At 24.8% G+C, this 18,487-nt stretch overlaps 1 protein-coding gene across 1 annotated transcript in view; it reads left to right on the forward strand.

Moving 5' to 3' along the window:
- LOC111633610 (target of rapamycin complex 2 subunit MAPKAP1-like) overlaps positions 1–18,487 on the forward strand; it is an 86,408-nt gene that overhangs the window by 59,068 nt on the left and 8,853 nt on the right. The window contains exon 9 of the mRNA XM_023378220.1: positions 14,769–14,897. Within this exon, the coding sequence (XP_023233988.1) occupies positions 14,769–14,897 (129 nt within the window). The remainder of the gene's footprint in view (positions 1–14,768; positions 14,898–18,487) is intronic.

The following is an 18,487-nucleotide window of genomic DNA, read 5'->3' on the forward strand; positions in this document are numbered from 1 at the left end:
CAGCAATAGCTTGAAAGTCAGGAAACATTGAGGAGGTAAGACAGTCAATTACAAAAGATCATTAGTTAACAATAGGTGAACATTAACAGGTTGCCAGTTGATTTTTAGAAGAAAAAACTTGCAAAGCTTTAAATCATGTTGTTTTTCAGTTGAATAATGCAGATTTTTTTTTCACTATAAACTCTTTGATGAAATACAGATTCTGATCCTTTTTTAATGAGCTTTTGTGTGTGAAAGTGTAGAATAAAAAGGTCTTAAAGTTAAAATTTAAATTTTTACAGTAACAAATCATACAATGCTGTTTTTTTTTCAGTAACAAAATTAGTATTCACAAAGAATTCATTCCAGAGAGTGAAAGGATTTGCATAATATTTGATATCTTGGATGAAAGATGTGTCTTATAATTGGTTCATGTTCTATGATTTACTTAATGTCTTTCCACATAGCCATCATTTGTGACAATCATTTTTGGTTAAAAAAATTATTCTATTATAACATCTCTGTATTCATCTAATATCTACAAAATGATTATTTTTTAAATCTTTACATTGAAATTAGAGATAAATTGATACTAATTTTATCATTATTTGAAGCATTGGATGAAATATAAATGATTAAAGTTAAAAAAAATTACTATTTACTGTTTTCTGAATGTGTTTGTATCTTGAAGGAATAAATAATAAAATTATTAAATCTTTTACATCAAAAATAAAATAGTTTTTCTGGCAATTACATTTTATGTCAGTTTTTGAACTTACATTATATATGCATATAGAAAAGTTACTTTATCATTCAGTTAAACAACTAAATCTTTGATATGCTTACAATATATAGAAGATATTCTCTTAATGTGACAACATTCAGCTTATAATAACTAGATTATTGAGCAATTTCATTTATTGTTCTCCATTCAAAGTTGTCTATATTTCCTCAGTTGGAAGATTAAATTACCAAATCACATATTTAATATCTTAGAATAACTTCTGATATTCTATAAATGATTACTTCAGTAACCTTGCACCAATATTTAAATTATGTTAATGAAAGTAAAGAAATTGTTCTATATGTATCTTCAAACAATTTTTCGTTTGAGATTTTTAAAAATATATTAGTATAGAAGATAAATATTTATTGTTTAGAATGGAACTTGTCTCACAGCAATTAATAATTATAGCAATTTAACAGAATTATTATTTAATATCTCAAGATGATGATGATGATGATGATATTTTAAGCCAAGTTTTAATATGTTTACAAATGAAACTATGTAATGCTGAACAAAACATATTACTCTTTAATTTAACATAACATATATATAAATGATTGGTTAAAATAATTTATAATTTATAAATTGTGACAGTTCAACTTTTTGAAAATGCTATTAAATGTTATAAACTTGTTAATTATATTACAAAAAGTATGAATTATATAAACCTATTAAATTAACTTTTAGCATTCTATAAAGTTTTGGATAGAGGATTTTTTGTAAACAATTCTCAAAAAGATTCTTCACTTTCCACATTTTACAGTATATAAGATACAACTTTTGTCCAATAGAAATGCAAAAAATTTCCCTGCATCTTACATGTGAAGTTGCAATCTCCCATAGGCTAATGAATTTTCCAGTCTTCAGTAGCTATGGCTAACTGCTACTTAGCCAAACTTTTAAATAAAAAATTTATTCTTTAACTAAACACATTATTATTATTATTATTATTATTTGCTATAGCTAAGCAGCTTTTTTATGTAATTCATGTAGAATATTTTAATGGCAAATTTTAATTGTAAATCACTTCTTTTAAACTCTTTCTTTTTCCTGATAAATAAAAGTGGGCATTCAAATTTTACTTTTTTTAACCTGAATTAGTAAAAAAGTTTGAGGTTGAATGCCAAAGGTGTAGGGTAGCTTCAATTAAATACACTAAATACTTTTTCCTAATACATTATGCTGAACTGGGAGTGTGTTTTATATACCATAATTTATGGTATATTAATAAAATTTATCATATAACATGAAACTAGTCCAATTTCTGAAGTTAAGATCTTTTAATTTAAATATGTTCAAACTTCACTTATATTGGCTTTGGAAAGATCCAGTTTGAGCAAAAGAACAACTATTCTAAACATTATAAAAAAAAAAAATTTAAACTTCTGGAGTTGAACTAAATATTAGTTTGTAAATGTAAGTAATAAATACATTTGACTTCAGATATAAACTTGAACTTGGTTTATTATCAATTTAGAAGTCAGATTTAAGTGATGAATATTATTATCATTTTTTTTAGAGTTCAGAATCAAAGGAATGAACAATGACTGTTTAGTCATGGTTCATTCCTTTGATTCTGAACTGTAAAAAGATTTTTCATTTTGCTTTCACATATAAAAGTTTGTTTGTTCTGGACAAAAAAAAAGTCTTTCTAAATATTATTTGTATTAATAATAGGCACAAAATACCATAGGAACCAAAACAAACAAGTCTATATTTAATATGTCATACTGTAAAAAAAGTAACAAATAAATTCTGTTTACCAAAATTAAACTGTTTACTGTTACCTATAGCAAAACTAATTTACTACAAAAATAACATTTTCTTTTGTCTTCATATTAATTAATCATATAGAATTAATATTTATTTAAATAAATAAATATTTAACCTAACTAGCTTTCTTCAAGATAATCAAATTTAAAATGTTTGCTCAACATTTTAAAAATGATTTTAACATAAAAACATCTTATAAATCAACTAGTTGATTGGTAGAATGTAAAAATTTAAATATAATTTTAAAATCCTATTTTTGTGTTAATCTCTCTTTTTAAAGTTGTTAAAACATTAAAATTTTCAAATAAATACAGAATTCATCTTTACTTCAACACCTGAGTAAAAATCCTCACCTCTGTAACCTATTACCGGTGTGCTACAGGTAAAAAAATACAGTGGGTGACAAATGTTTTCAAACTGTCGCAAAGTTCTTCTTCAGGTCAAATAGGTTTGGAATTCTTCAGAATGGAATGTAAAGATTTAAAATGAAATTGAATGTCATTTTGACAAAATTTATTTTGCCGGGCATGCACGATCATGCACTGATGGACATAATTACGGGTCGGCATCTATGAGGGTCTGCCAGGCTAGCAACAGACTAAGCTCCTCCTTCCGGTTGATGCAGATGGTTTACACATAATGCACCAGTAACAGGTTACAGAAGTGAGAATTTTCAAATATGCAAATTAAACATTTTAATAAAGTAATATAAATAAAATTATTAAAAACATAATTGTAATTTTCAATTAATATTTTGAAATTTTAAATCTGATTTGGATAGAAAGAAATTCTTACTTTAACTATTGATCTGAAAATAACTTTCTTCCTACGAACTATTAAATAAATTTTATAATAAATTCTAATATTGTTTATAATTTACTTTATATACAACAATTTATTTAAAGTTATCAATAAGTCATTTCAAATTTAAACCTACAAATATCAAAAAATTGCAATAATTTTAAAATTTGAAGTGTTTAATTTAATAGAAGAAACACATCAGTGAATGTTTTATGAACAAACATATAATGCATTTAATACAGATTTTAATAATAAACTTAACAAATTGACAGCTTATTCACAACTTCATTGTAGTTTTTTTCATTTAGTGATATACAAAAAATTAAAATACAGTAGGCCCTTGATTTAAAGGTTTAATTGTGGACAAAGTATTTGCTATTGCCATAAGTCTGTTAAAACAAATATATTTTAAACACACATATCAATAATACACTTGCAATGTAAGGGATGTGTTAAAATGCTTTTATAATGTATATGTATTAATAAAATATTATAATGTTCATTGAGTAATTTATTCTCACAGATTCAATTGCCTTTAGGGTGTTCTGTTTGTGAATTTAAAAAGTGTTAAATTTTTTCTTTAGGACAGAAATTTTTGTCTGTTAAATTTGATATTCATTAAATTGAGGTTTACTGTATTATGAAATGCTAGGAAAAGAAAAGATTTACATTATCCATCATGAAAATGTTATTTGAATTATTAATTTGTTGTTTGTATTATTTTTGTATTTTAATGTGCTGTTGTTTGCATATAAGAAAATAAATCAAAAATATGTAATTTTTAACTTAATAAATATTATTTAGAAATATTTAAGAATTTTTTCCTGTTAAGGAAAATTATAATTGCTGTTGCTTTTAATTGAACTGATTTGAGAAATATGACACACTGAAGTTGTGGTTCAAGCATCACTAAACATAAATAAATATCATCATTTTCATACCACAATTTATTTAATTGTGGTATGAAAATGAAGATATTAATGAATATCCTTAGAAATATAAATTTATTTTCAACATTCATTACTATTTTAATTGACATAAAATTATTTTTAAAAACAAGAATGTTATATGTTAAAACTTAATGATAATAAGAAAATTTTCTGAATTATTATTATTAAAATCACAGATTTGTACTTTTAATATATAATATACTGTTTATATATACATTATACAATGAAAATTAAAGGAAAGATAACACGGAGTTACAAATTGATAATTATATGTTGTATTCTTGACGGAGAGAAACTGAGTGCATATATATATACAATATGTAGTTTCATTTAAATAAAAATAGGATGAAATAACAAGCTTTCTATATCATTTTAACTAAATCTGTTTACTCAGCTGCCTTGTCAGAGAACATAATTTAAGATAATAGAAAACAAAACAAATATCAGTATCTAACTAAATAATAGTACATATATAAATTAAATTTCTGGCTTTTTAGCCAGACAGTTAGTTTATATATACACACACACTATGGTTTACTTTCTATTTTTTATTCATATTTTTACAAATAATTATAACTACTGTGATATTATCATATGTTAATTCAGTTATCTATTACACAAGTTTTATTAACATTAAAAAATTATTTATTTATTTAAAAAAAGACTTGGTTTTAAGTAGTATTGTGAATTATTTTTTTAATCTAGATAATATCATTTATCTTTAACAAATTAATTAAAAAAATAATATAAATTTTAAAGGACATTCTAATAGACTTTATTTAATTATAAAATTGCCTTTTCACACTATTGTATTCGATTGAGTGTCTGTTGAAGCAAACCATGTGGCAATTTAAAAACAGGTTATTTTCATTTTACACCAGTTTGAATTTACACCAATTCATTTGTTTTGTTTAAAATAATTTCCAGTAGTGTAGAATATTTTTTCAAATGTTAAATACAAATATTTACATAGAAGAATTAGCAAATATGATAGAACATTTAAATGTACAGAGAGAGGAGACAAATGATGATGAACCAGAGTGTATTGTAAAGATAATAATTACTGATGCCTTTAAATAATTTTTCTGATTGGGAGTGAAGTGACTTTATAAGGAAGAGTTTAAATGAAGCATTAACAGATTATTATGAAATTCTCAAGGAGAAGGAAAGAAAAATTACTTTTAACAAATATAACAAATATTTTGTAAAAGTATGTGATCATCAGCCTAGCCTGTCATTGATAGATGACTCTCAAACAGGACCATCGTCACAGTATTGTGTGTGTATATAAATTTGTTTATTTATTTATTAATATTTATTCAATCATGGTTGCCTGGAACTCATTCCTATTTATTCTACAGTAAAATAAATTTACTGCATTCTGTGTTGCCTCCTGCAGGAATGCATCACTAGCATAAAATGAGGACAGCCTTTACATTTTTCAGCCATTAAAATTTATTGTAATTCTAATTTAGATAAATTTTGTAATAAGAATAATTTTCTTAAATTTTATTCAGATATTCTAGTAAGCAAAAGTATTCTCTATTTATAAACACAGTATAATTTTATTACGTTTAATAAAACAAGTGTAATCATCTTTTAGAAGATCGTCTGTATACATTGAATATAATAAACTTTCTATAGATTGGAGTGGCTGTATATTACACACCTGAGAACTGTTTTTGAGGAAGATACAAAAAAAAAATTATAAAATGTTAATCCATTTATACATACACCTTATATTGGAGTTAAACAAGGGTTCTAAGGTGTGTAATTGTTTGCATACTTTTTATGCACTGAAAAAGCAAAGCAACTTTGTACAAACTCTTCTAATAGGTAAATAAATAGAACTGTAATAAAAATTTATTATTTACATAATTTTCCCTCTCTCCAGGAAATCACAAAATACAAATTTATATATAATATTGTTTCTGTGTAGAAACAATACAGCACTGTACAGCAGATTAGAATAAATTATTGTATATAAGTATATATATATAAAGGACAAGTTTTATTTGAATAATAACTGCCTTTGAATGGTAGATGTGGCTACTATTCAAGGATTTCTGAAAACTCAGAGAAACAATGTAAAATTAATAAATACCATAAACAACAGCATTGTATTTATTTAACAAGCAAACTTTTATAGAAAATGAAATAAATAAAATGTATAGTTAAAGACACAGTTACCATTTCAAATATAATTTGCTTTAAAAATTGAACTTTCATAAATAAATATTTAAATACTTTATTAATAACAGATAACAGATATCAAATTAGTATGCACATAGAAAATAATAAATGCCCTTGAATAGTAATTGCTGAGAAAATATGCAGTTTAAAATAGTAGCCATGGCTAATAAAACTGGTAATTTACAAAAAACTAAAGAAAAATTTTAGAAGTTGGCAATTCTTAGATGTGTTAGTTCAAAAATGAAAGAAATATTTTTAAAAATGTGATGAAAATCATAAAGACACTTGTAAAAAGTGAAAATAAAAACCATTATTTATAGTTTTAATTTTTTCTAATGAAATTTTTAACATCATATTTGTAATTGTTATTTTACAAATTAGCATATTATAAATTACTTATTGTTAAATAAACAAAAATAATAAATAATTATAACTATAAGAAAGATAAATTACAAACTTTTAATATTTTGTAATTTAACTTTCTTATAGTTATAATTAAGAATATAAAGTGTGTGTACTCTTATACATTATAACTCTTGCAAGTTTTGTCCAATCCAGAGGAAATTTTGACTATATTTGTTTTATGTTACGACGAAAGTATAGGCTACTTATTTTGCAGAAATATTAGGTATAGAGTAAACATTTTATTGAATTCAAATTGGTGATTGCACTTACATTGCAGTGACGTCGGCAATCTCATTTAGCTCATGATTGATGATAGAATTTCCCTTAAGTTGCATTTTTAAATATTTTGGCAAGTGGCATATTTTAAACTTACTTTATTAAATTTAAACTTAAAAAAAAAAAAAAAAAGATAGCTGCATTCTGTCACTTCTATTAATTAAAAAGCTTTCCATAGTGACCATGTGATACTCTGTTATCCAATTGGAAGTGACAATTTAATAAACCCATTATTTAGAAAGTGTTGTTGCTCAACTTGCATACAATTCATCGTTGTTTTATCAATGTGGAATTTTAAAAACTTGCTATTTTGTCCAAAAAAAAAAAATGCTTAGGGTAAAGTGTAAGAGTAAAATTGGTCAGGTAAATTCTAGATCTAAAAGAATAATAACAACTGAGACCCCTGAAGTCTGATGAGCAACATCAAGTAACAATGGTTTTGTCAAAGGCTGCAGAAACAGACCATGTCAAGTTCGACTTGAGCAATTAGAAATATTAGCAACTCTTTTTGAATTTCTTAAAATCTCTACTCTCCTCAATTCTTCAATCTCTGCTTTCTCAAAAAATATTCCATCATGCTTGACAAGGAGTTTCTAGTTACAGTGAGAGACTGCTTAATGCTAGGGATAAATTCCTAGACGACAAAGCGTTAAACTAGCATTAAACTAGGTCATTTTAACACATAGTAAATAGGGAAAGGGAAACATGTGACCAAAAATAAACAGATTTTACTTTAAGTTATTTTTATATTAATTTTCTATGTTAAATAACACAAACATATGCACACAGAAATGTAAAGTTCATTTTTTTGTGAAGAAGGTCCTGACTCTTCTGAAATTTTTGTTTTTTGCAATAAAGTCGTGTAGTTTAATTTGTTGCTTTTTTTTCTTTCCTTAAGCAAACGTCAGTAGCAAGAGATTGCATCCAAAATGCCTTGTCTTGCTTTTGTACTCCTTTCAAAATCTGGATTATTCACTACAATTTGATCGCTGATTTTGGTTACCATTACCAAACTTTTACTAAGGAAATCTGTAGAGAAATTCTTTGGGTTCTTTGTTTTCAGTATCACTTTTCTCCAGTTCTACATGAATTCCTTGTTCTGCCAGTTCTTGAAGGTTGTCATCGGTAAGGCTCTCACTAGAAACCTGCAGTAACTCCTCAATATCCTGCTCGTCTACATCTCCTAGTCCTGCTGTATCGATTAGGTTGACAATTTGGTCAACCTAATGATACAGCAATAGACTCTTCTCGTTGAGAATTCTTGGATACCTCCAGCTATACCTTCTTCCATACTCTGTTCATGCATTTATCAGTTAATTCTTGCCAAGCAAAGTCGATGTTGCCTATGGCATCCACGATGTTATATTTTTTCCAAAATTGCACCAAACAAATATAGATTTAAGGAAAATACAGCACTATGACGAATTGCCACCTTTTACTGATTGGTTCGTGTTTGGGAATAATTATATTATATACGAATCAATGAAATACCATGATAATTTGAATCAGCATAAATTTTGAGCTTTTTTAGGCTTCGAGCAGACCACACTATATCGAATCAGAAGTATTGTGAGTGAACTTAAACTATTATATAAAGTTAAATTTTGATATCATTCAAATTCCAACTTTCTGTTATATGAAGTTGTAAAAATCTGATGTGTCTAAGGCTTTATTATTTAATTGAAATAGTGTAGATTTTTCCAATAGCAAATATTTATATATTTTGAATTTGACACTTAAGAATGATCATTTTAGATCACTTTTTAATTTATCTTTAGATGTAAATGTGAAAAATTTGTTAGATTTTATTTTTGTCAAAAGCAAATTTGATTTTGCAAACTTCTAGTTGAATGTATGTCATTCAAACTTAACTGGCAGTTCTGTTCTTTTGTGCTCTTCTCAGTATAAATATAGAATAAGATATGAAAATAAAAATTTCTAAAAAGTTAAATTTTAACAAAGCAAAGTTATACTTTTTATACTGATGTAGTTGCACGGCATCTTAGTAATTAGTTAATATGTATTAAACATTATTCCATTTTGAAAAATTTATATCTGACTTTTCATTCTAATTTTGATAAAGAAGAAACAATTTATACAGGTCATTTCACAAATTTAATTTTGGCTGGAAGTTGTACATATGGTAATATTTAGATATTTTTACAGATCATAACCTGGTGACCTAAGATATGCTTTAGATCCTACTAAATTCATATAATTTGTACCCTTTACATACTATAGGTTTGTCCTTGCTACTACACCTTCATAGCAGACTGGCCAAGATTTGTGAAATCTGCTATATAGACCAGGGGTGGATAACCCTTGGCATGCAATGACTTTCCCAACATGCAACCCAGGGCTTACCTTAAAAAATAAATATCCAACATCTTTTTATACATTTTTTTTTTTTTTGTTTTGTAAAGAATTTATTAGTTATCTAAAGTATGTATATATGTGAATGTTTTTGATTATTTGAAAGGCTTCTGTCAATACTTAAGACAAGTAATTATATGCTCCAAAAATTTTTTGTTTGCCTGAGAGGAAATTTTGCAATGTAAATTTGGCAATTTTGACATGCACATTTATAAAGGTTGTCCATCCTGATATAGATAGCTGTCAAATATAGTTATTCAAGTCATAAATATGACTTGAATAGCTGTATCTGACTTATAATAAAATGTTTTATTCATTTTTTTAAGAAATTATAAGTTTGAAAAAATATTTGGAATATTTAAAAATGAAAAAAGTACTTCAAATTATAAATTTTTGTTTCACAATCAAAAATCATTATATCTTAATAACAAAAATATAAACTTATAAACAAACGGCCAGTGGTTTTCAACCAGGGTGCTGCAATGACAGTACAGGGGTTCCTCAAAATATAGTGCCAAGTAGTGCCATAATATTTCTTACACGTATTACTAAAAGTGCACGTACAGTGACTCTACATTGATAAAGAAGTAGGAATTCTATTATTAGAAAAACATTGAAAAGCATTGGGTTAGGCTAATTACAATGGTCACGTAATAATTCCTATTACTTTTACTGCTTTTAAAACTGAATTTTACATACCATTTCAAATAACAAGTATAAAAAAAAATAATATAAATAATAATAATAATTAATTGTAATCATTAATTTTAAAACAGTTTAGCTCTTTATTTTTTGCAAAATTCCATAAATTAATTAAAAATTAGCTTAAATCAAGACTGATTTTTGGGCTTCATTTATTGTGGATTTATCTTGCTTTGATGTATTTTTGATTTTTTATGTATGTAAAAAATAATTACATGAAATTAATTTTTGTTGATTAATTGTAAATACAATAAAATATCATTCAATTAATAATTGTTGATCATATTTAGTGAGTAAATCATATGTTAGAAACTATAGACAATTAGATATTTTGATTCACTAATCTTATGCAGATCTGTAACTGAAATTAGTTTACAGACCTAAATTGAATCAATATTCAAAAATTCTCATCTTGTAAGAATTATATTTACATGTATGCAATAATTGCAAAATATTAGAATAAGTGTATATTTTAGATTTTAATTGACTGAAAAGAAATTCATCTAGTAAAAACATCAAACTACATCTTAATCCAGTAGAGATAAAAATTTAATGACGAACTAACGTTGAAAATTTTATTTTTGTTCTCTTCTGGATTAGGTGTAGTTTGGTGTTTTTATTATTAACAATATCAAGTATTTAAAGTGTGGTGTACATTAATTCTTCTAGTGTAAATATTATAATGAGGCATTTATTGTATGGGGAAGTCATCTTTTGCCATATGGCAATACTCTAGCTTGTGAAATAAATAAATATTGGCATGACTTTTTCAATTCAATCTGATATTTCAAAATCAATTCAAAATCTGATATTTTCTTGATCTTTATTAAAAGCATACCTTTCATACTTTTCCAGCTTGAATTTATTTATGACAAACAAAACATTTTCAATTTATTCATAAACTCGCTTCAGGTTTAGCATTCACATTCAAAAAATGCATCAGTCGGAAATTCCACAGACAAATGTTAAATTCGTTTATTTATTGTAATTCAACTCAAGCTGGAAAATTATGAAAGGTATGCTTTTAATGTCAATTGTTTCCGCATTAATACTTTAAATCCTTGATCTTTATTAATGCTACTTGAACGTCATATATATAATTAAATCAAATGAATTTTTTCATTTGATTTAACAACAAATTATTCTTTTAATTTAAAAAAAATGCAAATGTTTATAATATTTGAATATATCAATAATTGGAATGTTGTGCAAATTGCCATAGAAATTGAGATAAATCTAATTTTCTGAAAAACTTCTTTAAAATTATTATGTATTAATACTTTCATATAAAAAGATTTAGATATGATATGAAGCAAAACATTTTGCAAAAATTTTGTGCAATATCTTTCAATGGTTAAAAGAATTGCATTTGTAATATTTCTCAATCAAATAGAATTTGTATTTTGGATAAATGCTTAATTCATCTTCTTAGGAGTAAGTTTAATTTAAGTGTTTATTATTATTTATTATATAAGTTTGTTCTGAAATTTTAATTTAATTTAGTTATTTAAATATTCTTTAATGGATTTGCATTAAGATTTATAAATTAAAATGTGTGTTCTTTTTGTTGAATAATAATTTATTCTAGTTAATAATGTCAGAATCTTCTATGAAATATTAATCAAAAGAATAATTCTTGTTTTTTATCAGTTAATAATTTAAAATATAAGGAAAAAAATAGAAACCAATTGAAGATTATTACAAGATGTAATATATTTTTTTCCAGAATAAGGGAGATGATGATTGATTGTTAGAGAAAAGCTATTTGGATTCAAATTAAATTGTTAAACAATAAAAATTCGTATAATTTTTCTAATCTAAGTATCTCCAATTTAAAGTTATATTTTAAAATTACAAAATATTATTAACAAGATTGAGGGAAATTAAAACAATTGCTTTATGAGAAAGAGTAGCGATTATTCCTGTACACAGAATAATGCCGTTAATATTAATAAAATGGTTGTGTAACTTCATTTATTTTCATTTATATATTTCATATCATATTTGAGATCAACAACTTTTCACTGGTGTCACTAGTGGCTTTTTGATCCCAATTGCTAAGCTAAATCTAATTTTTATTAATGATTTCAACAATTAAGTAATTTGAAGGTAATTATTTTTAATAATAATTGCAATTATTAAAAAAAAAATAACTCAAACTGCAAAGTGTACTTTTACATTTTCAATGTATTGAAATCTTTTTATTTACATAACGAATAAAGATCATTACATTTAACTAAGTGTATTTAGAAATGTTGAGATATATTAATTTATAATTATTTCTATTTGTTTAAATCTAAACAAAGTCAAAATATTTCATTCCAAAACATTTTTAATACTTGTGGAATAAATTATATTAAATAGTTAAAAGGTTATATTAGATTCTTTTATATAAATAATGCTAAATTGTCCTTTAGAGCCATGTACACACGTACCAGTTACCTGAATGTACAGATGACAGAACTGTCATCCAGATGTTCATGTATACCGGTACATGTGTCCCCAGCTTAGAACATATTTATTATTTAAATATTAAGAATCATTTACATAGAATCAGTAAAATTTTCATGAAATAATACATATCAAAGTAACACTGTTCGATTGGAATATTTTTTTTTGAAATTTTGAACAAAAATTAATAAATTTAACTTATTGTCTCTTTATAGTCTTAATGATATTCAAATATTTGGTTATGGTGAGATTTATAAGATTTGCTTGAGAAGAAGCTGTTTAACTACTTTTTATATTAAACAAATAGAAATTAATTTAATTTTCTTTGTAATTTTATAATTGTTTAGTGGTTAGCAAAATGACCGTCTCCAGAATATATTCATACTTAATCTAAAGCCGACAAAATTTTTTTGACATTAAATTCTGTTTAGATGGTACGTATAACAAATTAGATGAAAAATGTCAAGATATAAAAGATGTGCAATATTATTTGTGTCATTCCAATATTATCATATTTTAAGTCTTTTCTTGTCACTGAATACTGTTGTTTTCCCCAACTTTATTGGAGTGACAGTTAATAAATCTTTAAAATATTCTTTGCATAATTGTTAAAATGATTTCTTCAATATTTAAAAAAGTATATACATACCTTTTTTTTTAATCACACTTATAAATTCTAAATCAAAATCAAAATGTAATAATAATAATAATAACCACCTATGATGAAATGCCTTAATTATATTTTTGTCAATCTGACATTATTCATCTCTCATTTACTGTTTGTAAGTTGTCTTTATAAGTAAAGATATGAATTCTTTATCTTGTTTATTCTTTGAGCTGTGTAATTATTTCTTTAGTAAAATTTATCTTATGATGGATGGTTGACATTTATCATTTTTTCATTTCTGTAAAATCTAACATTTGAGTAATGATACGTACGACATCAAGAAAGAATCATTATTTTCTTCTAATGAGAGATGCTTTCTTTGATTTCATTTAAATTTAATCCAGAACTGCCATTTCTAGGCTCATAGCTTAGAAATGTTCTAAATAATGAAAATAATTATTTTATTAAATAAATAATAACTTGTTAATAAAATATAAATATTTATTTTGTATACATATATAACGTTTATTTTCAAATATATACGTAATGCTTATTTTTAAAACTAGCATTTTTTTCTTTTCTTTTGATTTGTAAAATATTTAATGTAACTTTAATATTCATTAAAGTTTTATTTATTATGTTTAATAAGTTTAATTATGTACACTACCTTCAGTTGTATGAGCTAAGCTTTTACTATTTTAAAGCTTGTTTACTTTTTTTGAATGAATTAAAAAATGCAAATAAAAAGTTTTTTTAATATTGCTTTAATAGTATTATTATTATAACAGAATTTATTAATTTAAACTTGATCATCTGTTTATTATTTATTAATAATCAGTATAAATTACCATTATTTTTTAAAATCTATATTATTATTAGAGAATGACATACTTACCTTTAATACTAAATTATTCTAACTATTAATAAACTGCAGAGAACAATCAATAGTAATTTAGCATATTGTTAATGTTTAAAATTTTAATAAGGTTATTAAATTTTAACATTATTATACAGTTCATCTGCACTAGTATATAAATAATTTTGAGTGTAATGAGTAAATAAATTATATAGATAAATTCTTTTTAACTAAATAATGAAAAATTGTAAATTTATTTTTATATGAAACCTTTCTTCCATTGTTACTGCTATAAATATAATCAGGTATTTCATTATTCAAGTTATCTGTTAATCATTTAATTTAAAATTTTCAGAATTAGAATTAAATTACTAGTATGTAAGGAAATTTTATAACATTTAAATATATAATACATAAGTTTTACATTTGAAAATACATCACTTATCCATATTTTAAATATCTTATTTAGAATTTGATAGAATTTAATATAGAATTATAAGAATAAAGATTTATGATTTATTAACAATTAGTTATTTTTAATTGATTGAATATAATTAAAATGTAATAAGCTTTAGAATTTTTAAAATATGCTCATTAATTTTTTTTTCCTCCCAGAAAGTTCTAATAATGGAGAAATGGATGAGTGGGATAGTCAGCATATGACTGCAATGGAAGCTCCTCTATACCAATCCTATACTGTATTTATGATTCATAAATTAGGAAGAAATACTGAAGTACAACTTGGTAAGTAGAATAAAAAAAAATAGCTTAAATATATAAATGATATAATATAGAATTATAAATAAAAAATATATAATATCTTATAATGGAACATTACAAATAAAATTGGGAAAATGTATACTCTCTCCAAATTTAATGTTGTATAATTGAGCATTCTTTCCTTTATTTCTGAAAAATGTGATGAAAAGTCATATATTCTTCATTTTCTCGATCTGGAATATAATGAGAACATATTTATGTTCTTAATTTTTATTTATTTATTTAAATTTGTTTTATGAAAAATAATAAAAAAATGCCTCGTATGTAAATACATAAAAATGGAGAGAAAAATATAGATAAAAAGTCATTTTTTAATTACTTTGATTTTACAGTAATTTACTATATTATTAGTTTTTAATTAAAAGAATTGGACAAATAGAACTGAGGGAAAAAAGAAAAGGTTTTAAAATTTTTCTCCTTTACAGGCACTAGGCAGATATATCAATAATTCAAAATTAAGATTTGCATTACTGTAAATTGGAAATTTCTTAAATAAAATTAAATGCTGTGAATAGTATAAATAAAACAATTAAAAATGAAATAGACTAACATTTATTTATGATATTTTGCTTTTAGATACATGAATCTCTAAAAATTTAAATCAGTTTTTTCTATAAGGAATTTCCCACATTTTTAATAACAATTTTAATCCAAAATATAATGAGACTAGTATCATATATTGTGTCAAAATTTAGTAATTAGAAAAAATTTCATACAAAGCATAATTACTATTGTAATCATACATAATAATGTTTACTACAAGAATGTACAGTTTGTATAATAAATTATTACAGATTTGAATCATATGCAAATAGTTATATTTAATTTCTATTAACATAAATTTTAAAATTTTGTTTTGCATTTAAAATACTTTAATCTGGAGATAGGGTTCAGCTTTACTTTTCATTGGTTATTCCGTCGAAACTGGATGGTTCACTAGTACAAATAATTAAGCTGATTGCTTGTAACATAATAAACTAATGATACCTTCTCTATTATCGCTGCTAATCTATGTTCTAATTGATTAATTTAACTGTAATGCATTCAATTTCAATTTGTATTAGGATTTGTTAATAAATAATCATTTAATAATGTATATAATTGGTATTAGTTACAAATGTAGTTAAGAGTATTTTTAATTTATACACAGTACTTTACTACAACTTTCCAAATATTTTGTAAACTTTTGCTTCATATGACTTTTCAGGCTTATGTAAGATTTTGTTTTTAAATGACTGAAAATAGATAAATAATTTAAAATGTAAAAATTAAAGAAATAGTACAAAAGCTTTTCATGTAACACTATTAAAAAATCTTACTGTCCCAAAAAATGAACCACAAAATTTATGAATAAGATTATTTTGACAAATGCTAAATAAGTTTTTTTCATTTTTTAACTTTTAAATTAACTAACAAATGCTACATTAAGTGAAATTAATTAGTTATTGCTTTTTGAAATGATTCTATCAGACTGCCTTTTCAGCAATTCCTAGGAACATATAAATATATAAATTTACAAGATATTAAAATAAAGTGAACAGGATGCACTATGTTATATGATCTGTGTATGAGACCTGCACAGTTGACCTATTAAAGTAGTAATATTTAAACTGTGTTTCATAGAACCATAACGTTTCATAAAGCTATAGTAAAAGAAATTTTTATTTTCGTTAAAGATAAGTTACAATTTATAAATTTTTATTAATATCTAAACTATTAGAAGTTTAATTACAAGATACTTTGAAAATAAAAACATTAAAGTTTTTTTTTACATACTTTTTTATTTCTTAAAGCTTTATTACTTAAGATTTCACAAAAATAATAGTCAAGCCTGAGGGTTCCTAGATGTTAAAAGCTTGAAGATTTGTATATTAAAGGTGCTTTTAATTGTAAAGGTAATGGAGAACACTGAAATAATTTTACACACATGAAAAAGATCTTTACAGGAGTAAATAACTATAAATTCCCAAATATAGAGCAATCTTTTAGAAAGTAGAAAATCTTTAAAAAGTCTCTTCTTTGCAAGATTGCTTTTATATCTGCATTAGTATTTACTAAAGATGGGCAAATATCATTTTTCTTAAATTCTAACATTAACCAGATCTCAAAACCCCTAAATATTTAGGGAACTTGATTACCTTATACAGTGGTACCTCGGTATATGTCTGCTTTAGAGTACATCCAATTCGGAATACGTCCTGTTTGGATGAAACAAATTTTGCTCGGTATACGACTCAATTCAATTATATGCACCATCTATGAACAAGTAGCACTATCGGTGTACTAGGCCAGACTAGACGTTTGCAGTGCCACAGTTTATAACTTTGTTAAATTTCTTCTGATTTTAATTTGTAAGTAAAATTTTATTATTTTTATTAATCATGAATTGCAAAAAGGCAAATTAAAAGCAACAGAAAACTAAAAAAAATGACTAGAATCACAATGGAACTGAAAAAAGAAGACTGTTGAGAAATATGAAGGTGGCATGCGTATTTGAGATTTTAACTGTTGCATACCGTATTCCGAGAATGACAATATCGACAATCGTGAAAAATAAAGACATTATTAAATCTGCTAACGTTGGGAAAGTAGTTAAATCAATTTCTAAACAGAGATCAAAGACATTAGATCATGTTAAGAAATTGCTTTTGCTTTCGATAACTGAAAAACAGTGTGCTAGAGACAGCATATCAGAAGCAATTATTTGCAAGAAAGCTAAAAAGATACATGCTGATCTCATGAAAAATCAAGCAGGAAAGCAAGGTGTTTAAAGCCAGCCATTTTATTTCATGAGAACGGATTAATCATTTTTACATTACTTCTTATGGGAAAGGTTGGTTCGGTATACGTCCTATTCGGTATAAGTCCAAACATCAGGAACAGATTAAGGTCGTATGCTGAGGTTCCACTGTAATTTATTAAGTATTTATTATTTAACTTTATTTATTCCAATATATTAATAAATTAAGAAAGTAAAACAAACAGTGAAAAAAAACTAAATTTTATGAAATAAAACTTTAAACTTTAATTTTTAACTTTGTGTTGTAAAGTAGCTTTTTTAGATACTCTTATCTCAACTAACACATCACTCAATAAGTTTCCGGTCTAACTAAGAAAAACGATTTTTTTTATAAATTCGACTTTATTCATCAACATACTCTCCTTCAAGAGTGATACATTCATTCCAAAGCTCCTTTAACTTTTCGATGCCTTTTTTTGTAGAACGATTTGTCTTTGCTCTCAAAATAGGCCTCAGTTTCGGCAATCACTTCTTCATTTGAGCCAAATTTCTTTCCCTGGAGCATCTTTTTGATGTCTGCAAAAAGCCAGTAATCACTGGGGGCCAGATCTGGAGGGTACGGTGGGTGAGGAAGCAATTTGAAGCATAATTCATTTGATTTAACCATCGTTTTCATCGATTTGTGACACAGGGCATTGTCTTGGTTGAACAGCACTTTTTTCTTTTGCATGTGAGGGCGTTTTTTCTTGATTTCTACACACAATCGATCCAATAGTGCCGTGTAATATTCGCTNTCATTTTTACATTACTTCTT

The sequence above is a fragment of the Centruroides sculpturatus genome, unplaced genomic scaffold (genome assembly GCF_000671375.1).
Source record: "Centruroides sculpturatus isolate CEXI.00-Female unplaced genomic scaffold, Cexi_2.0 scaffold54, whole genome shotgun sequence".
NCBI lineage: Eukaryota > Metazoa > Arthropoda > Arachnida > Scorpiones > Buthidae > Centruroides > Centruroides sculpturatus.